Raw genomic sequence first — 22,492 nt, 5'->3', positions numbered from 1 at the left:
TTGTGTTGAGTGAGCGCTTTTGGAGCATTTCAGCTCCTGCTGTAATTTGCTTTGTGGAGAAGGCAGAACAGCTATTCAGCTGGAGCTTTGTAATTTGACCAAATGTTAAGCGAATAAACCAGATTTAATTATTTTTTTTTAATTATTTGTACTAAGCATCATGACTCTTTAAAGTTCTGTGCACAAAGACTTTCAGAATTAAATATGCTGTAGCTTGGCAATCCTCTTGGCATAGGTTTCTGTATTGAATTTCAGGACATGTACCGAATAAAAAAAAAGTAATGGACAGAATTTATCATGCCTTTTAACACAAACACAAACATACAGCGATGTGCAAATTGGCAGGCTAGGCTAAAGTTACATCAACATGTGCCAGGAGGAAGCTGGCATGGAAACATAACTGAGTATGAATGTCTTCATCAAGAACAGCATCCAGTCTGAAGAGTGTTGTCAACCCAATCTGATAGCACTGATTATATGTGCAGAGTAGAAAAGAATCAGAAATTTTCTAACTGACCAGTTACCAGTCAGGATTAATGAAGCTGAAAATTTTCACCTTGATTTCTCTGAAAATTTTAACTGGACAAATTATTTTATTAATAAATAATCATAAAGTTCCTTACTGTAACCTAAAATGAAAAATATTAACATGCACATTGCAATAATCAGTAATGTCCTACCATGACAGTGAAACATGTGAAACTAATGTGCCTTGGCTCTTTACTTTTATGATATAAACATATTATATTCATATCAACTCTATGTTTAAAGGTTTTTCAGTGTGCAAATTTTCATGTGAATCAATAACAAATTCTTCTCCCTTTGGCAGCAATCTAAGCACAATCTAAAGCTGAACATGCTGTAATTAAATAAAGGCCTGAATTTTTAATGCACTAAATATAGACAATTCCAGTCAACTGGGGAACAATAGGTGAATGACGCAAACATGCACAAATGGAGGAAATGAGTCTTTACCCCCTTTTCTCTGCAACTAATTTTCTTGCTGTTGAGCAAGATTTAAAAAGCGAAGGAAGCCAGATTTGTTTGTTTGCTTTTTTGGACTGATATGCTGAAAGTAAATGGCATATTTCTTCTGATGTTGATTGGGCAAAATTAACATGAACTGAGAAACTGTGAGGAGAGATGAGAAACAGGAAGCGAAAGGTAAGAAGAGACCTAGGGGCGAATGAGCAAACAAAAAGTTAAAAGTTCCAGGCACTGAAGTATAAGGGAAAGAGAGACAAAAACTTTAAAAAAGATTGGAGATAAAGGAATTAAAAAAAAAATGAAGAATGAATTGAAGATGTTGTAGAAGAGGGGGTTCAAATGAGAGATGCCAAAGTGCTGATATTACACTGGCAGCAGTCCCACTGCATTACTTTGCTATACTTTTATGGAAAATCAATTGTCCCTTAAACAGTGTCAACAAGACCAGCCTCTCCATAGCCTTTTTGTGAAGTAAAAGACACAACAATGTTAACACCACTAACAGAGCTTTATTATCTTCATGAGCTCTTGTCTTTGTGGTAGTATTTATAGCCATTTTCAAAAGTTTTTCCATGTGGCAGTAATGCAAATATTGCTTTCTCCACGTTAGTGTAAATGCCATTGTCACATCGTTTTTCCACTTCACCTTTTTTTGTTAGAAATTTTCATACTGAGGTAATTCTCTGGATTTAAAAATTATATTTGACATACCTAGAATATTGTAAATAATCGCCAAATACATTTTTTTAAATCACCAGAACCAGAAAATTTTAATTAATCAAACTGGTTTTCTCTGACCAAACGTTTTGTCTATAAATGAGTTTTTGTCATCTACAGTGTTTTTTTCTTTTTTTCGGTGTCTGGTCAGATGTGTATTCTACGACCCTCTTTCCTCGCTGCCCTTTCATTTTGAGGACATTAGGAATTGTGTTTCTGTGTTATGCTGATGACCGTCAACATTTGAAAAAAACAAAAAAAACAAAAACAAATGTCGACTGCCTGAGTGAAATTAAAGACTGAAGATTTTGATCTACAAAAGTGGCCCTTGCGAAACTCACCATTTAAATCATGACTAGTTGACTCCATTTTTACAATCCACTGCCACCAGTCTGGGTAAAATCCAAGCAGGATTTTGAAACAATCATTCGCATCTTTTTTACCACATACCTTAACTATTGTAACTCAGTATATTTTGGGATCAGACTGACTGACCTCTCTTGCCTTCACCTTGTACAAACCAGGACTTGCTTCACTTGTACTCTCCTTCTCCGTCTCCAAGTTCAGATGACTAACTACTCTTGGCTGTTTTAAAGACAAAGCTGAAAATCAGGGGTTATTTTCAGTCTCTGGGGTGATCAGGGTTTTAAGGTTGCTGCCCCCCAGTTATGGAACAATTTCCCTCTTCTTTTAAATCCTTTTTGAAGACTTTAATCCGTGGCATTCAACACAGTACGGATTGTTTGTTCTTTCCATAACTTACCACACCAAAATATAAATGCTACTTCCAGTCAGTTCCTTCAAATGAGAAAACATGCTGGTAAAATATGTGGTCTACCACAATAATTTGGAACACTGACTTTAATCTCATCATAGCCACCTAAACAGCCACTCATTTTGGAAGAACTCCCTTCTGGTGTAAGAAATTTCCCTTCCAGCTATACCAGGAATTAAATCAGCTCTGGGTAAATACCGTACTTTTAAAACTATAATCACAACATAGAACTTGGGTTAAATAAGCTCACGGTCAAAATTACAGGTTTTGCATGCCTTGCTTAGACTGACACCACCTTGTTCACCAGTGTCATTGTTTCACTCATGCCCACATGGAAAATCAAACTAGGACATGTTTAGATGACTCCTAAGCAACTTGGCCAATAAAAGAGAGGAATACAATTCTTGGTTTTGGGACCAATTGGTCACAAGAGAAAACTTACATGAGGTTTTAGTGTTCCCACACTTTAGACTAAGACAATAGTTGTAATTAAAGCTTTGGGTCTTGTATACAATCTGGATTTCTCCCTGAAATGAAGACATAATTTCCCTTCGAGTCTCTTTACCATACAGCATGTTGATGCGAAGCCATTTTTTCCCCAAACTAGTGGATATTTGACTCTCAGTATTGAAACAATTTAATATATTTATTGCACATGTTAGTTCAGGAAAGATTAAATCCACCGAGTTCCTCTAAAGAACTCAAACAGGTCTAAGCCAAAAGCAGACAGTGTGCATGTACACAGTACCATGTAGTTTAAAGCTGTGACAGGTTGGTGCTCCTTGCAATGTACACAGGGGAATTATGTGTTTGCACTTGCACTACACTGGTAAGGCAGAACCAGTCTTCTACAATTTGGCCACTGCAGTAAGACCAACATGGTTTGTAACACAGATAACCAGCAGATGACATCCTGGCCCTTTATCAGTGAACTCTATTTGCAGGAAGTGATTTTGCAAGACTGACATCCTCACAGCAGGCAACAGGACTTGCTGAATGAGGCATCAGAAGTTTGTCATCAAGCCATGAGCAGCAGCTGCACACAGCTTGGGGCCACTTTTTACTGGAAACCTAAAGGAAAGAGCAGGGAGATAGATGGATGAGACCGCAGAGCATGCTTCAAAGGCAGGAGATGGATCTTCACAGGGAGGAGATGAACCTTCACAGAGGGGAGGGGATGTGGGTGTCTGTTTGTCTGCATAGCTTTTTAAGAATAGATTATTTCTGTCATTGTGTGCATGTAAAAACTGTGCTTATTTTCAATAATATACTCAACGCCTTTACAAATAAAAACACTGGCCTACAATTTACAGAAAATGTAAAGTTTTGCCATAAGGAACCCACATTATTCATTAATGTAGAGCAAATGGAGGTCAAACTGCAATGGAATGAATAATATTTATGGCCTAGTGTCTATTCCCACTCCTTGAACTTTCCCACAGATTTCAACAGTACAGCCACAAACAGTGAATTTTATAGAACCAATCAACCCAAAGTATGCATAACTGTGAAGTTGAAGGGAAATGTCATTCTTTTTGCAAATACAAATCTGAAAAGTTTTACATTGTTTATTTTAATAACTTTAAGACTGATTTGTACACCGTCTCCATTCAGTCTGAACTTCAGCTGTGTTACCATGAAGAACTGAGAACATCTTTGGCCTGCAGACCAGCAAGTTTTAGATATGCAAAACTTGCTTCACTGTACACGTCATTGCAGGGAACGGTAATCGAATCAGAGAGCTAAATAGAGTTACACAAATTTCAGATTTTTCTTTACAAAAATGTTTTGGTGTTATATTTAATGCATTACAATAAATTTAGTGTACCACATGTGAATTACATTAAATATTAAAATTACAAGTTGACTATAAAGTGACAAAGTTGGGAAATTAAATGGAGAAAGCTTACATAGTTACCTTGTGCATACAGCCTCATTGCAAAATGATTTTAGTCAGTAGCATATCTTGCATATGTATCCATTTCCATTACTTTCAGTTAAAAACATGTTTTCTGTTTTGCTGCTATTTTAACAGTGTATGCCAAAACAAAATGGTGCTAGTTTTGAATTACTCAGAAAAGTAGTTTAAAAAAAAAAGTTAACTTCTGCAACAAGAATTACCTCTCCAACATAGACTTCATCATTCTCTAAATTTCACATTTCCTGGACTCTGGATCCACCCCGTCAGCTCGCCTTCTGTTTTTCCTATCTCTCCAGTGGTTTCAGTGCTGTGAGGTCTTGTACGTGAAAATAAACCAAAGTGGTGGAGGTAAGCATACCGTCTTCATTGTTTTCCGACTTGATAGCTAGTACAATTTTTCCCTTTTTTTCCCTCCTCTGTGCACATCTGCCTCAGAACATCTGGTTATTGTCAGAATTTGGACATTGGGCTGAGTCATCACCATTCTTTTCCCTCACTTGTCTCCCCAAAGGAAAAAAAAGAAGAAAAACACAGATAATCTACTTTAAAGTCAGACAACAAATCAACTTTAACCATGGATGATCGGAAACAAAATGCTTTATTAGATTCAGACGAGGAAACAAGGAGCAGGGTGGGAAGGTTTAGCAGTAGAGGCTTAACTTGGAGCAGATGTAGAACATTTGTGAAAAAAAAAGGTCTTGTAGAGGTAGACGAGTGGCATACAAGGTCTCAAGAAATATGTTGTAGAGACACTGAACAGGTTCTAGGAATCTTTTAAATATTAAATTTTGTGTTTTATCATTTTCACACGTATAGTTGTATTAAACTGATGAATGGATTATGTTTAAAGTAGAAACCAAGGACTTTGCTCAAATTTAGTCAAACCATGTATAACAATAGCTAAAAGCTAATGAGAAATTTATATTTAAGGTGCTGTTCTTTGTCAGATTTAAACCCTATTCAGAGACTCAGCGGTCTTAATATATACATGCTACACGTATATACATACACATCAGAGTCAACATTAGCAGAATATGTGTTGGGTTTCATCATCATCATTGGTGTTTTGCTTGTTTGCTTAATATGAAGTGTCAATTTGGTATATTTTCTAAACTGCCAATTGAAACAATTCTGCAGTAATGGAGTGAAAACCCATTTATATTGGGCTAAAATGATGTCAGCTTAACGTGAAACTGAAAAGTAGTATTGGCACTGAAAAATATAATTTTAACTACAACGAGCTGGGATACTTTGGATCCAAAAATACAGCCAACACACATAATTGCCTGTTTAACAGTCTTTATTTAAAGGATTATTGCAGTTCTAGACACTGGGTTGCTGGAACCAGTTTAGAGATCTGGAACAGTGAGGTATGAGACCGAGGCATGACAGTTTAGCAAAATCTTGCACAGAATGGAAATGACTGACCTGTTGAGATTACTGCATATGTGATGGAGAAATCCCAGGGGAGATGTGGTTGAAGTAATGGTCCATGTTTGGCGACATGGGCACAACGCTTCAACAGGCTTAAAAATCCAGCACAAAGAGAAGAGTCAAAAATCAGATGAGGTTCAAAATGAAAGAGCAAAACCAAACCAGACAAGAAGCAGGCAAAGAGCAGGAGTTCAGATGACAGAGAAAAAGGGTCGACTTACTTTTAACTTGGCTTGAAAAGGCTTAGTGCATCTGCATGTTAGCTTTGATAATTTGTTGCTAGTGCTGTGGCTGGGAGAGGTTTATATTCTGAAGAGCACAGGTGGAGATAATTAGGCACAAGTGAGCTGGGTTTGAAGTTGGGACGCAAAAGTTCTGACCTCATAGTCTAAAAAAATCAACTGGAATTTGACTTTCCATTGTGGGGGAAACTCAGATTATCCCCAGTCAGAATTTATAAGCCCAACTTTGTGTTTCAATATGGCTGTTCTTCACATCAGCGTCAGTAATTTGTGGTGAAAGCATATGTATCTTGCAAGGCACACTTGTAAGAATCAGTCTAAAATTTAAGTTGCAGAAACATCCACAAGGCTGATCAGTGGAAGAAGCTTAATTTTGAGCTTCATGGGAAAGGCTATGAATCCTTATGTAGATGTGATTTCTGGATTTTCCATTTTTAATACATTTGACAAAAAAAAAAAAAAATCTCAAACATTTTTCACATCGTCATAAAGGGGTATTTGTGTGTAGAGTTTAGGGGAAAGATTAATTTAATACAGTTAGAAATACGGCTTTAACGTCATAAAATGTGGAAAAAGTGAAGCACTGTGAATACTTTCCAGATGCACTGCACCAGTCAAAAACTTTGCGTTCTTGGTATGTTCAATGCAAAATCTGTGAGAGACTTTCCTATCAACACTGGAATAAAACATTAAAGTTGGCACAAGGCTCTTTAAATAAGTACATGGAAGAGTAGAATCTGTGTATCAGGAGACCTGTTTAATGGATACCTCACTCAGATCTTCAAGAGGAAGCATATGCAAGCCCACCATCATTGTTTGCAAGGAATAAAAACATAAATACATGTCGAACAGCCAGTGCTGTCGGCGTTTACATTCTTGTACATCAAATTCAAGAACAAAGTCAAAAGAGAATGATCAAAGCCATTCTCTCTAACATGCTGTGAATGTGGAAGTTGATATATAAAATCCATCTGAAGTTAGCAAATTAATACTTTTATTCTTGGCACATTGCTGTTTTTGTTCTTTATAGTGGAAGACGAATGCAAATGAAACTGAAGAAATGTCAACAAATGAGACTTAATTTTACGGAGCCTTCAAAAAGTAAGTCTGGAAAAAATTACTTTTCCTAAGGCATACATGTAGAACCATCCTATAAGAGAGATTCTTATATGGTTCTTCTTTTAACCACATTGGATTTTGTTTTTGTTTTTTTTTGTTTTCTTGAGTCCTAAAAGAAACTTAGTGTAAACGTTCATCATGATCCCCCACCCTCCACACTCTAATTTCACAGTCAAAGTCTCATTTTTTTCTTGATTATCCAACTGTAATTCTGCCACCATAAAGATCAAATCTGGGCCAGGATCTTTCTGCAAAATCTGTGGGGTATGCAGGTATGTATGCAGGTTTCTGGGATTCCACCATCAATTTTAGCCTTTCTGTAGAGCAAAGATGTTCATTGTTTCCATCAGCTTATCGGTTGCATGCAAATATGTGAGAAGGGGTGGCTGTGCAAAGCACTGCACACTACTAAGTTATCCTAACATGTGGCAGTGAATATCTACTCTACATTACCAACAAATATTAAATTACTTATGTTAACACAGAAAAGGCTTCAATGACCATTTTCAATGTAAATATTACTAGGGTTTGTTCCATTCTTCACAGTCACAACAGTTGAAATTATACTGTATGCAAATATTAGTACTGCGTTTATGGAATTATTTGTCCATTCTTCCTGAGGAGTATCTGTGAGGTCAAACACTATTGTTGACCTCACAAATACTGCTGGAAGAGAAGGCTGGCCGGCTCACAGTCTCTGCACCAGTCTATCATTCAAATCTCTTCTAGGTTGAGATAAGATCTGCACATCTGTCAAATTCCTCCCCACCCTGTTCATTTGGAAAGGAAGGGGACCATTTCATGAAACAGACAAACATGTCTTGATGTTCTACAGCATTCTGAACTCCTTCCACTGGAAATAAGCAGCTGAGCCAGCTTTTGAAAAACAACACCGCACAGCGATGTCATTTGCACCAAACTTGACACAATGCAGAGAAACGATTACTGTTCTATTGAGACTTGCCAAATCCCAGACTTGTTGCACAGGCGAGATCCCAAGATGCTACCAGGCTGGACTTCCTCAGAGTGGTCCGTTCTTTCACAAATGTTGGTTTCACAGAAAACGTGAAAGCTATGTTGAACTTATCATCAACGTAGAGACGATCATTTGTTGGTGGTGCCAGCCCAGTGCTGACGTGATAAACTTGTCTTGGCCAGCAGCACCAGCAGCTGTATGGCCATACTCACTGTGTGGAACTTGAGATTTTTCTTAAATCTCAAGTTACACAAAAAATATATATATATTATAGTTATTGCATTTTTTTATTACGTCCCCCCTTTACTATTAACATTTTGGGAAAAAAGGCCTTTTGTGTCAAAACATTCTGCATGTAGCCTACATTGATTTTGCTTCTGTGGGAGTGGGCACATGTACTTCCTAAACCTAAACGTGACAGTTCAGTTTACTTTTGTTTATTTGGCGGCTTGGTGCTCTTCCTGTACGCTAAATGTGACTGTGCAGTGAATAAGTCATTTTTTACCCATCTCACAGTTTTAAGAGGTCAAGTGGACCCCGCTGAGCTTCTGACCCTGTGAGCAGCTCAGGATTGGCGGGGTTTCAATGAACTCGCATGCGCATTTTAGGGAACTGAAGAACTGACTGGACCTCCACATCACTTCTCCATCGGCCGACCATGACAAGCAAACATTGTTGCTTCACCTCCTCCTCTGGAAGTCTCAGACACACCACCTGAGCCTGGGAATCTCCATCCTCCTCCCTCTGCATGTCACATGGCCACTCTTTGCTTTCCTGACTTCAGTATTTAGGGTAATATGTAAAAAAAATAAAATAAAAATAGTACACTGTTCAGGCTAATGAGTGTGTGTATGTGTTGCATTATGTGCGTTGGGCCTTCCACTATTTTTGTTGCTGTGGCTCATTTGTGTGGTTTTGTGCGCCACGCTCATGATGCGTGTTGGGGATGTGGATGTGCTCAGTGGGTCAGGTTCAGAGATTGTTTTGTGTGTGCCCAATAATATCCTACAGGGGTCCCTGGTCATGGCATTGATCCAGCATGGATAGTCCTGCTTCAAATTTTCTGATGACCAGTTCATGTTTGATTGAATGTGGGCTAGACACCATAAGCTGCTACGTTGGCACCTGAAGTGCAACGTTTTCAGGACCTAAAAATGCTGCCATCACATAAATGAACTACCACAGTTACTTCCTTACAAAAGTTTTATACGTCCTCAACGCAGTTGGGGAACTCTCTTTTTTAATTACGGGACATGGGGAGAGCGCTCCATTTATGCTGCACCCCAGAGGATCACATTCTGACAGATATTGATGCCTTAACCCAATGAGACAGGGCCTGGATTTTGTGAGTTTTATGTTAATCAGCTGTTAAGAATAGCATCCTATAAAAGAAGATGTTGGTTTTAACTATTTTTTTTTTTTTTTTTTTTCTAGAGTGCATGTGAAATAAAGCACAGGAGCATTTGTGTAATCATTCTTTTTTTTTTGAAAATATTTTGTGAATTATTTATTATAAAAATATAAATGTTTTCACTACAAACCATTTTACATTAGTAGACAAGGCCATCTACATTTGCAGACAAACGCACACAGACACACATGTCAGTCTTTAGACATAAAATTATTAGGGATTTGTATAGGGTCCGTAACAATATTGCTCTCTCAGATGTCTCAGGTTTATGAAGTTTGTGTTAAAATCATATCAAGACATCACAGACACATAATTTAATCTACGCTCAAAAATCATCAATGCATTGTATAATGTTAACAAATAAATAATGTAATCATAATTGCCTTTTTATTGTAGAAAAAACTAACAAGTATGATTCAAAGTAGGATAAAATATAATACAGATGATTTTTTTCCTCAATTTTAATTAAAAATGTTGCACAATTTTTATTCAATCATTTATACATACAAACATTTGTACAAAAAAAAAAAAAAAATGGATGGCCATGTATATAGTGAGATCTGGAGTGCTAGTTGCTTTCTTTACGATGGTTTTACATTATGTACATGCTAATTTCAAACACATATCAGCAACAGCAGCATCCACAGGTAGACCAAGTAAAGGAAGACAGAATTGACACACTGAACAGGGCTGGGTTTCCCAAAAGCACCGACAGCACCCCTGTGCTTTAATCAAGCTTAGTCTACAGCCAAGGCAAAAACGTTGTCATTCAAAGTGCTACAGTAATGTGTACCAAGTGCTTAAAGAGGCATAAAGACAGCATCTTCATTGTAAATATCACGCGTTCAAGAGCACAAAGTACCAAAGTGCCAGTTCAAAAATACTGGGTAAGTGTTGCACTGAGGGACCAGCTGGGTGACATCAAAGCAGAAGACTAGCATCGTTAAATATGTACTCCATTTACATCGATATTTTAAGGTGCCTTTAGGAAATCCCATGATGGACGTGGCATATCAGGTTACTATTTCAGAAAGCAATAATTTATTGGATGTATTGCATTGTTATCAGAGCATTTTAATATCGAGTCAGACTGGGGCAATTGATGATTGAGCTATACTCTAAAGAAAACACGAGAAACACTTACTTTATTACATTAAACTAAAAGAAATGTTTTCTTGGTGATTCCACCATGATCAAGACCAACTACAGGAGGCACTCTATTTTTTATTTATTTATTTTTTTGCTTGGAAAACAACAAGATTCGTTAGTTCGAGGTTAGTTTTTTTTAAGTGTAGTTCAAATTATTTGAAACCAAAATGTAAAAAGAGAGAGCTTTTCACATGGCTTTATTGAGTGAGTTATTGTGTAAAATCTTCAGATTGACCACCTTGTTTACTTACTTTGCCCATCCAAAACAAAAAAAAAAAAGTAATCTGTTTTGAAGTCTTGGCTCAAACTTGTCTTTCCCAAAGAAGAAACGTAATCTCAAAGACACATTTAAAAACAACTCTTCATCACAATAACATTTCATACAGACAATTGGGTTCCGGGTCTGTTCACCCCTTTGCCAATCTGTATCCCCATATCTATGCATTTCTACTTAGTTCTTTCTACTTCCAGCTCATACTTGTAAACAAATCATTTCTTATCCATAAAATTCAAATATTGCTTATCAGCATTTTTAGTAAAAACTTTTACGAGTAGCAGAACTCCCTCTCAAGAACTGCAGAAATCTCCAGAATAATTAATCTTAAAACTGTATATTTTATGAAAAATATTTGTACTATACCATATTCCCATGTATTTATCATACGGATGAACCCCTGATCAAACTGCAGTAGCTCTAACTAATCTCCTGCTGGGTGCCATTATAAAGTGAAGACATAAGGGATCACTTTAAAATAAAAAAAGTGAGTATTACTTAACGGATGATAGGTGCAAAGAGTCAAACAATAGATAATGCCATTGTGAACCCAGAACAGCTAGGTTTTGAACAACCACAATTACTAAGGTATGAACTGGAACAGGGTGAAATGACCAGCAACCGACAGATCACTTTTTCTGTTTTGGGCTCCTTGCATTTATTTTGCTCCAAGTATTTCCTCTTTACCTTCTTGTCATTAACTTCCTTCCATCTCAGCTTTCCACCGGTTTCCTGTTGTAGGAAAAAAACAGGATACACTCATCCTGAGATTCTGCATGAAGGTGGTGGGAAACAGTACGCAACATTAGCACATGGAACAAAGATGTCACAATAATGAAAGTTCTGGGTGTGCAGTGTTATGGCCACAGGTCTTCAGACCACAGCATTTAATACATAACACATGTAACATACCCATGGCTTCGCCACGATGAATGGATTTGATGGATTACAACCTTATTGCTTTTAGTGGCATGTCTACTGAATGCAAATGCTTTATGTTAGAGCTACAGAGTCAAACAATAGGTGAGTCCATATGAGTTTGGCCGTGACTTGGACTGAGTACTGAATGTAGGTAGCTGCAACTCCCATCCTCAGACTTCATCAATTCAGAAAAAGTCCGCATATAAGTCAGCTGTGGATGTCTGCCATGCTCTTCTACACATGGCATATCAGCTGTTCTCCTGCCTCTGGAAGACGCCGGTGTTAGCCAAGGACAGCTCCGGCATTTTCTCTGTCCCTGCTATGTTTTCCAATGACGACCAGGCTTGCGTTCCTCGTAATGTCTTTCTGACCTCCTTACCTTTTGTTTTCTCTCTCCCCCCTCTATTAGTCAGTAAGGCATCTCAATGTGGGCATGTAGGGAGAGGGGTGAGCCAGTCAGCTTACAAGGTGGCAGGTCAGTTCTGAACCCTTTCCCACTTCTCTGTTAGAAAGCTTTCAACAATGCGTGAAAGACATCACATGAGACATCTGTTTTTTTTTTTGTTGTTGTTTTTTTTTCATCCATTTGCATCTCCGTATTATTTAGATATGTAGCCACTGTGTTAGTGTGTGTAAACACAGACCAACAGAAAAGTCTCTGGTGGTTTTCATTTCTTGTTATTGTTTTTAAACAGGTACTGGACCATTCTTGGTATGGGATTCTAGGGCTTTCAGGCTGCTCACAATCTTCTTTTGCGGTCCTGCAATAGTCACTCCAACCTTTTTCAGATCCCTGGTGTTTGAAGAACATTAAGAAAAAAAAAAAAGAAAAAGAAAACAATCAGATAAAGAGAAGACTGGACATAAAGATTTATGTGTAGAGTGCCTTGAAAACATAGTCATACCCTTCAAACTTTTCACATTTTATTTGACTTTCTAAGAGTTTTTTTTGTTGTTGATTGAGTTGTATTTAGTAGCTCCATTCATCCTCAAGAAAAGCATCCCCATGACTAAGTTTCTTTTTCCTTTACATATATGCACTTCTAATTATTGACTTTAATTATTGATTTTATGTACAATAAATACACATTTGAGGTTGCAGTACAACAAAATGTAAAATATTCAAAGGGTATGACTTACACACTGTAAGAGATTGTGACTGCAGTAGTTGTTAAATTTGATAACATGGCAGAAACGTCTGGTTAATACTTTCACAAGCAAACTTTTGTTGCACATGCATTTGGTAGAAGAGAAATTATAAAAAAAAAAATAATGTTTGGGCCACCTAGATTATAATTGTTAGGAGCGTTAAGTGGCATAGACCTGAAGAAAAGAAACAGTTAATTGTTTTTAGCAAACTCTGTAGCGACTGGCAACATTTACACACAAGACACTGCTACATGTCAAAAAGTGATTTTTTTGTTATGTTTTCCACATTAGGGCATTGCATTATTGCATTACAAAGGTATGAAGAATCAGTGGAGTAGTAGAATCAGTGGAGTTGCATACAAAATTATTGCAGAACTACAACACAAACTTTGCCATTATTTTGATTGCAAGTTGTGAGTGGAAGCCCAGCAGCAGCTCTGGAGGTACAGCTTTGCTCTCAGGCAGGGCCTGGGCCTTAGTCCTTAACCCACCATCCAGAGCCTTTTTAGGGTGGAGAGGAGCTGGGCGCTAGAGGGTGGTGATTCCCATTGATGGCTCCCATTCTGGGCATGTAGCTGGTGTGATGTGGACCTCCGTCAGAACCACTCTACTGAAAAATAGCCAGGCCCATCAACATGTTACACAAGATATCAATAAGAGCTGCTACATCTGGGATAAAATCCAACACAATGTATTTTGCAAGGGATTAATTTGAACTTGAAACGAGTTGATAGCCATTAGATTATCTGTCCATTTCACAAACTCCTTTTTGTTAGCGTTGTTGGATTAACTCACATTACATTATACAGTATTTTAAATTGAAGGCACCCCTGGTTGAATGTGTGTAAAAGACTTACAATTAATTAATTTTTCTTGTGGCCGGATGATCTCACATTTGAAATGTGGCAACAACTCCAACATTTAACTTGAGTGCATTTTAAATAGTATAAAGATATTTAAAAACTAACAAACTGTAAGCTAATTACTGGCTGTCGGTCATTCTAACAATCTTCATAAGATACTTTTAACTTTTAACTGAAGCATAAAACAAGTTTAGGTTTACTATTTTCAACTAAATCAGAGCTAATTTGTGACTTTCTGTCTTCCCAACATATGAACATGATCTTGAAGGAGATTTATTATTATTACTTTTTTTAGATCTTCTCCAGAAGATTAGATTGCCATCAGGCACAGAAAGCAGGGTGGTGAAGAAATAAAAACTTTATTTTCTGAGACTTTAACTAGAACTGTGAATTACTCAAACTAGACTAAGATTGACATTTTTGGAACCAAATACTTTGGGTGGGTTGGGGTTTACGGATTAATTGGCCTGTTTTTCCTTCTAATGGCCTAGGAACCTTAATAGAGAGCATGGCATCATGAGCTTTTTGAAACACCTGGAAATTTGTCATACAAATCCATTAGTCTCTGACATAAAACAGATGATAATTAGTTGCTACAGGATAACAATACAAAATGTATGCTGGACTCAACACAGATATGGTTTCTCCAAAAACGCATCAATCTTCTTACATGACTCTTTCAACTTCTGCAAATAAAAAAAATGGTAAAATAAATCAGTCTTTCTGCGAATTGTTATTGGAGAAGAATAGCCAATTGCTGTTGGACAGTACTGATCGGAGTGCCAATAACTGTTCCACCACTAATTTTTTTCATGACACAGGATTTCTGCCCTACTTAGTAGAGTAACACAAATTAAATTAAAGAGTTAATTTTATGATGTCTGAAGTTATCCCATTTATGGCAAAATACATTTTTACACATAAGTATGACATTTCATGTCCTGTGCAGTTTAGACAGACATTTTTTTCACACTGCAGTTTGCAGATGGAAAATATGCTATTCCGAAGCGGACAGTATTTTCTCATTGGTCCATCCCATTTTCGAAAAAGGATTAATCAATTACTCCAGCAGACGAGTCAGCACAGTGTGCAGGAGTATGACTGTTCATCTAAGGTCAGAGCATTGCCAAGCCTTTTGCTGAATGTCAAGGACTAGATTAAAACTGTACAAATCAATAGAGCAATCTATATTGAGCAATACATAATCTGAGCCAAGGCTGTTAGCCTTGCAGCTGAGGTTGGTGTCTTAGATGGAGTCTTCAGTGGATTAATACCTCACTGATCCAATTACCAACAGGAAAATCACTGAGGACCAATGCATTTATTCCTGGGTGAGATTATTATTTCCACCCACTCCCAAACAAGATGATTGACAAAAAAAAAAAAGATAGTAAACCAATGTGTTTTTCCAAACCATTGGAAATGGAGAAAAAAACAATAGAGGAGACAAAGGCCGATACAGAAGACTTCTTCAGAATATACCAACTGGTGATATCAGCTCCACAAACCAACGTTATCTAACTTATTACAAACTTCTTCCATCTAACATGTTTAGTTCAACACCAGTGACTGCCTGTTTTTAGAAGCTGTACCAATACCAGATTCTTTAAAACTTTAGTGGTGTGTGTACAAGTACTTACATTTAAGTACTTGCTGATACCACATACTGACAAATACTAATAAATAAAAATACACTCCTTACAACTATCTTATATATTATTTATTTTTTATGTATGATTTATTATTCATTTTTCTATGTATAATTAAAGGTTTCGTAAATCACAGACTTAGTTTTAAATACTCTGCTACTAATGTAAAATGGTCTAATACAGATTTACAAGTATTTTAGTTTGATTAAAGATACTGAATGTTGTGGAAAAATTAGGCGTATTTGCCATTTGGCCATTTCCCAAATCAGAAGCTACAGTCGCAGGCTCACTTCAGCTTTATGCAATGTTGTGTCTGCAGTGTGGTCATAGTAAGGAATCTCATATGTCAGCATACACAGAAGGCGTCAAAATCCCAAGTTCTCATCAATAGATAAAGTCAATTGCATCTGTACATTGTCGTCTTCTTGTTATGTGACTCACATTCAGTTGATGTGAGTCACATAACTTGCTGGGTTAAAAAAAGTATATGCAAGTATATGAAAAAGTATATGCAACCTAATACTGTCTGTTAAAGGGAAACACAGCTCCCATCACGCTGGTATCAGGTCCTGTGTTATCAGAGTACACACACACACACACACAATATCAAACAAATATTCATAGTGACATGTGTGCATCCCTAAAGAAAAACAAAACAAAAAATCAATAAAGAAACAAAAAGAGAGAGGGACTGGGTAAAGGCATTTGTAAATGATGACATGACCTATACTTTTTAGACCCTAAATGGACAAGAACTAGCTCAAGTTAGAGCTGTGAACCTAGTTCAAAATGTTTAGGTGATGAACTATGAAGATGAATCCATCCAGATAGTTCATCTGTTTGTTGGAATCTTACTCTGTCGAGGTCTTGGCCAGGGTGTCGCAGGAGCTGTAGCTGACCCCTGAGAAGGCCTCCTTGCAAGGCAAGGTCCTCATGGCATCCATCCAGTCACCCATCGTCCCCACTGGGGGAACTTCTGCACTGCTCCTGTCCAACAACAAGTTCGCTGGTCTAAGGGACAGGAGAGACAAAGGCAGATGACCAATTGAGAAACAAATGTAAAGAAAATGCCACATGATCTGTCAGTTTTCATAATATTAAATAACATAAGAATTCAGAGCATCGTTTCAGGAAAACAGGTGGATAAGCATCACCTCGGTCATCAGCTGACAAACTGATATACTGCCTGACAGGTGCTGTCTGGCTACCGTTCAACCACAACTTGTGCAAAGCAGCTTTTGGAATGTGATGTACATAGTTTATATTGCTGCCTTGGCTCCAGGCTTGTCCCGTAAAGCATGTGCCATGCAAGCAAATATTTGAGTGGGGTGTGATTAAAAAATATTTCCCCGAAGGGAAGTCGAAGTTCAAAGGTGAACACAACGGGGGCTCCTTGAAGGGTTTGTCTCAAATGTAATCTCCCAGCATCTTTCTGACACCAATCATATATTATCACAAAGCTACTGCAGGAGGTAGACGGATACAGACATTTGATACATTTTAACTGAGCAAATGCTTCGTTTTTAATTCTACTTAGATTATGTTTGTTCAAAGTTTTCAGAGTTCATCTAAATTTTTGTTCCAAGAGCACAGTATAGGAACAATGACAATGCTTTCAGAAACCCATCAATGGCACAAAGTTCTTGAAGCAAAAATCTACGATCCCTATCTGACATCTAGTAAAGAACATATGAAATGCCAGTGCTTTCATGGAAGACGTTTTACATTTTCCATCACAGATGGTCACCTTTACACAGCATTACATTATAGCTAAGAAAAACCTTCCAAGGTAAATAAACTGTTGAGCACGTGTGTCTGTGTGTATTTGTGGGAGTCAATTATTTTCATTATATATATTTAGAGCCAAGATTGCCATCAAAACCAGCATCCGTTTCTGTTTAACTTCGTTACCACTTCCTGCTGAGCATGTACTCTGTAGCAGAATGCAAAATTGGATGTTATTACATCGGATGGCTTAAATTAGATCAAATGAAATGTACCATGTTAGCTGGTGCTCAGTAAAACAGCCAACTAACAAAGATACGGGAAGAGGAGAGGAAGCTGAAGATGAAAAATGAACACAGGTTGACAGGACATCACGTTTTCAGTGTCACTCATGATGTGGAAGCAGTGTGGCTTCGTTCGCAGTCGGGGAAACTGGATCACATCAACGCAGTGAATATGAAACCGGGTCAATCCATCTAGAGATCAAAGTGGAGCTAACGATAACAGCAGAGCACTTTGTGTCCTTTCTTACTTTTTAAGGACATGCTCCACCTGTCTTTCCAAAAAGGCACCTGTACCGAGACAGGGCACAAGAGAATAATGGAAAGCAGGAAAGTACAGCACCAGAGAAAGAGGTAGAGTTCCCTGGGGGGATGCTATTCATAGCAATGTAAACAAACTCATTAGAATACCAGGAAGTCCACCTCTTTCTGGCAGACATAATGCCGCTGAGGGGTTTGAGGCACTATCAGTGGTAGTTTGTGTGATCTGGGGAGATGCAACTCGGAGATAAATGCAAGAATAGAGATCATAATAGAGATGTTTGAAAAAGGCAAGAAGTTTAACATATTTTAAATAGAAGGCCTTTACGCAAAACGTTGTGTTTTAGTTTTCATTCACTTTCAGCAAGAACTCCCAACAATGAGGCGTGTTCTCTGCAGTATGCATGACGCTGAAGTAAGGATGGTTTTAAGAGATTCAAAATATAGTCAAGAGAAATTTACCAGTCTGCTATTAGACGACGGCATCAAAAGCACCACACTGAGGCAAGGCAGTATACTGAGAGAAGAAAGGCGACATGGGATCTCTAACGGAGACAGTAGGAGAGAAGAAAAAGGTGGAGGAGAAAAAAAAAAGATGCTCTTGAGGTGGTGGAGTGGGTGTTTTTACAATGATTGAGTCTTTTCCTGCCAGATCAGAGGCCTGTCAAAGTGCTGAGGGCCCCCCAGGACTCTCTGGAAACACTGGTTTGTCTGAAAGGGAGGGAATTTGTAGCTGGATAGAGGGGGTGGTTTGCTTGGGAAGGGAGAAGACAAAAATGTGAATAATTAATTAAAAAAAAAGTTTATTTGTTTGTTGTTCTTTTTCTTTTCTTGGTTATTTTTATTTTATTTAAATAAAATTGATTTTATGATTGTTTTATACTGTGCAAAAAGCAACTCAGTTACAAAATTATATATAAAATTCCACCAAATTATACTGTTACAAAGTATGGAGCTTCATCTTTCTTGCAAGATTATTGATCTTTTTCTCCATCTTCCACCTGTACCCATTGCCTTTGTGTTGCTTTCTTCTCTTTCTATATTCTGCTTACATTTCCCCCTCCGCTGTGTCCACTGGGAAGTAAACTGCAAATGACCTTGTTTCCTCCCTCTTATCATTTTCTTTGTTTCCTATGTTCTTACATTTCTTGCGGCAACTCAAGAGACAAGATTATTGGTGAGGAAAGAGAATGATGTGATGCAAGGGGAAAAACAAAGAAAAAGGAAAAGAGAGCATCTGTTTGATGCCAGAGGATGTTTTTAAAGCCTCTTGTGGATTCAATAGCATATAGAAATGCAGAAAAATCCCCTGTTTGAGCAGAAGTAAGTATAAAAACACTGCAGAGAATTAGTCTGGCCCCTTTATTGGTGTCAGTTCTTGTGCTTTGTAGTCTATCTTTCAATTTTTCAGACTTCCAAATACCATGGTTATGTAGTTTTTTTTAATTTATTTTATGGAGCTCACAGAAGAAAGAGAATAGCTGGATGAGTGCAACTTTAACAGATAAAGTAGATGTGGAAAGGGCAATGAAGGGAGAAATGAATGGGTAGCAGCGAAGGGAAATCTGAAAGTTCAGAGATTCAGCTTGTCTGCAATTTTTAATCAGGCTGTATATCTGTTTAAAAAACCGTGAAGTAGGACAATAAGTCAGAACTATGCTGATTCCTCTTAAGCCCACTTTGCTAGAATTTGGACAGTCTGAGACTGTGAGAGTTCACACTCTGTTTCCTGAAGGAAGACATGTGGGAGAATCCGAAGTTATTTATCAGTGACATGCAACCAGAACATTCTGTTTAAGAGAATCTGAAACAACCAGCCTGGCTGCGTGACCAGACTTCGGTCATCTTACAACCACACCAGCGTGGTGGCAATGAAGTATTTCTTGTAATACATAGATCGGTGCATCTGCTATGCACATTGCTTTGGTGTCCAACACGATATCCAGGCAATAGAATAGACAATCAACCATACCCACTGTTTGTTTACAGAGCCATGTTTATTCCCTTGCACAAACAGATTGCTATGCTCTGGGTTAACCCCTTAACTGTTATGACATTATGTCTGTCGCTACCAACCCTTCTTAGGAGCTTTGACTGAGAAGCACTTTGGATGATAAGCTCAGCACAGTCCCACCAGGTGTTTGACAAATGCTGCTGCTGCTACTGCTAGTCTGGAAGAGCTGATAGGTGCAGGGCTGCTCTGTGAAGAGCTCTGTGGAAATAGGCGGCGCTTTGTGTGAACCAGCATGTAGACACCCTTAAATGGCTCCCATGGGACATTCAAGAATTCCTCAAACATGCAAGAAAAAAAGGATTCCTCCAGGTATGTTTTTGATTAGGCCATAACATTATAACGTGATGTGAAATTAAAACAAAGGTGAGATTTTTCTTTATTTATTTTCTTTATTGCTTTCCCTGTAGACCCCGTCCATCATTCTTTTGTGAAGCATTCTAAGAAGAATCACTCCTTTTTCATTAAGTAATCACTTCTTGCCTTCTACGATCATTACTTTTATGTAGGCTTTATGGAACAACTACAGCAGATTCAAGGTGTCTTGGCGGTCTCGCCTTAACAGTGACGCAGAGTCATTTAAATGCTGAACTTTTCCAAAGTCAACATCTGAAAATACCAGCTGTTTCCAGATTGTGGTTTTGTGTAAACAAAGCTTTAGGTTGGTTAATGTCACGCAATATTCCGATTGAAAGAAAAAGCACCTGCAGAAAATATATAAATGCATGATGGCAGCATGCCAGACTAAATAAAATGAGATTTGAACATATTTTCCTATGAGGCAGTATACATATTGCACTACAACCTTTCAACCAAGTGTATCACGAGGTTAGGTTTTCTTTTGCCACCGCCACACTTTTTTGATCAAAATGGACAACGTCTTTTCTAAGCAAACACAAAAACCTACAGTTTCATGTTTTAAACACCTTGAAAAGCAATTTTGACAGTGACCTCCAACCCTGATTGGACTCCTGTTGGCCTATAATTTGTCTCTGACAGCCAACCTTGGCCCAGTGACCCCCACTCTTTTTCCATCCGCATGCAGAGACAGTAAACTCTAACCAACTTCCACCTCCCAAGCCTCCAGATGCTCGACTCTGGTCGCAGGCTTCGGTCCGGGGCTGGGAGGTAGGGGGGCAGTACATTAGCCTGCCAGGACAGCCCTGAGACAAACGAGGTGTGTTGAGCTGAGAGCAGCTGCTCCTGCTGTGCAACTGCCGCTGCCACCACACACTCTCTCCCTCGCTTCCACATACACACAAACATATCCGCACGAGCAGTTCTAATAAATCACCAGGCAGGACTCAGTTGGCCAGGCCGCGCTCACCCAGTGTTAAAAGCCAATCAAGAAAATTACATGCAAACTCCAAGGGACCTATTTTCACTTTCTTAAGAAATCATTAGTCAATGTTATGAGCTCTGACATCTCCATAATACCATTGCCTTCTGCTGTAGACCCAACGCCCGTCTCTCTCCCCGCTCAGAACTGACAACTGTACATGTGCTGCCCTGCTTCCCCACGGCCCCCTGGGAGAATTGTCGCCCAAACAATAGAGACAAGCCCAGTGGAAGAAGAAAATAAGAAGGAAAAAAAAAACACTGTGAGAACAACAAAAGGGGGCAGGAGGATGAAGAAATAAAGTGCTGCTAAAGTTAAACAAAAACAAAAAATTGTGTTTTTTTTGTGTGTTTTTTTTAAGTTTTGCCAGTTGCTCTCCCAGGAGAGCAGTTCTTTAGTTGAAGTTTTCCATTATGCACTGTCAAACTGAATTAACCTATATAAAAATGCTTTTACTTTCACAGATTGTAATACTTTCTTTTGTGTGTTTATATTGATTAATTTAATCTTTATTCACACATAGTAAACTTGCAGTTACCATTAAAACAATCATTTCAGTGCCATTAAGTCTACTTAATGTATGAGTAGAGAAAAATGTATGATTCTGTACATTTAGGCTGTAGCAAGAAATAACAACACCAGAGCTTATAAACAAGTTTGAATGTAAATCATAGTTGAAGAAAAAACTGAAGAAGAAATATTTCCTTTGTTCAAACTATGACTGTCACAATTCCCAGATATTATTTGTTTTGGAAGATCTGGCTTAGCAAATGATGGTGTATCCTTTATTGTTTGTTCTTCTGTGCTACTTTCTCTATGTGCAAAATCCCGAAAGAAGAAAATCAAAGATTCAGTATACCGCCGGTACCTGGATGTAGTGTTGGCTGTGATTTTGAGGCTGCAGGGGTTGCGGATGAGTTTGTCAAGGATGCTGACAATTTGGTCAAACTTCGGACGGTTATTCCGCTCCTTCTGCCAGCAGTCCAACATCAGCTGATAGAGTGTGGCAGGGCAGTCCATGGGGGGTGGCAAGCGGTAACCCTCGTCTACAGCTTTTATGACCTGCAGGCAAGAATACACTGGATTAGAATTAATTTATATAAAGTTTCTTTAAAAATTTTGTTTTCAATTGTTCTGGACCAGAGATGGTTGAGTTATTAGGATCAAGTCAAATATATTCTTGCAGCACATATGAAAACAGCAGAAGTACACCAGATTAAAAAAAAAAAAAAAAAAAAACCGGGTTTTTTTTTTAAAATCAGAAATTGGTTTTTTTTTAAAAAAAAAT

General features: G+C 38.0%; 1 protein-coding gene and 1 long non-coding RNA gene across 2 annotated transcripts in view; both read right to left on the bottom strand.

Moving 5' to 3' along the window:
* Window positions 1-3,106: 3,106 nt before the first annotated feature.
* Window positions 3,107-6,390, bottom strand: LOC106939686 (uncharacterized). The gene is made up of 3 exons (XR_001422892.1): window positions 6,056-6,390; window positions 5,829-5,926; window positions 3,107-3,550 (listed from the first exon to the last, which is right to left on the bottom strand). It is a non-coding gene; the product is annotated as an uncharacterized LOC106939686 (long non-coding RNA).
* A 4,556-nt stretch (window positions 6,391-10,946) lies between these two features.
* Window positions 10,947-22,492, bottom strand: part of LOC106939685 (ephrin type-A receptor 3-like) — a 37,466-nt gene continuing 25,920 nt past the window's right edge. Inside the window, exons 11-13 of the mRNA XM_015022182.1 lie at window positions 22,073-22,266; window positions 16,443-16,598; window positions 10,947-12,719 (exon numbers count right to left, since the gene is read on the bottom strand). Of these exons, the coding sequence (XP_014877668.1) occupies window positions 12,614-12,719; window positions 16,443-16,598; window positions 22,073-22,266 (456 nt within the window). The 3' untranslated portion in view covers window positions 10,947-12,613. The remainder of the gene's footprint in view (window positions 12,720-16,442; window positions 16,599-22,072; window positions 22,267-22,492) is intronic.

The sequence above is a fragment of the Poecilia latipinna genome, unplaced genomic scaffold (genome assembly GCF_001443285.1).
Source record: "Poecilia latipinna isolate Pla-1442-1.1 unplaced genomic scaffold, P_latipinna-1.0 Scaffold2948, whole genome shotgun sequence".
Classification (NCBI taxonomy): domain Eukaryota; kingdom Metazoa; phylum Chordata; class Actinopteri; order Cyprinodontiformes; family Poeciliidae; genus Poecilia; species Poecilia latipinna.
The sequence above is the reverse complement of the archived record's forward strand: the minus strand, read 5'-3'. Positions and strand labels throughout refer to the sequence as shown.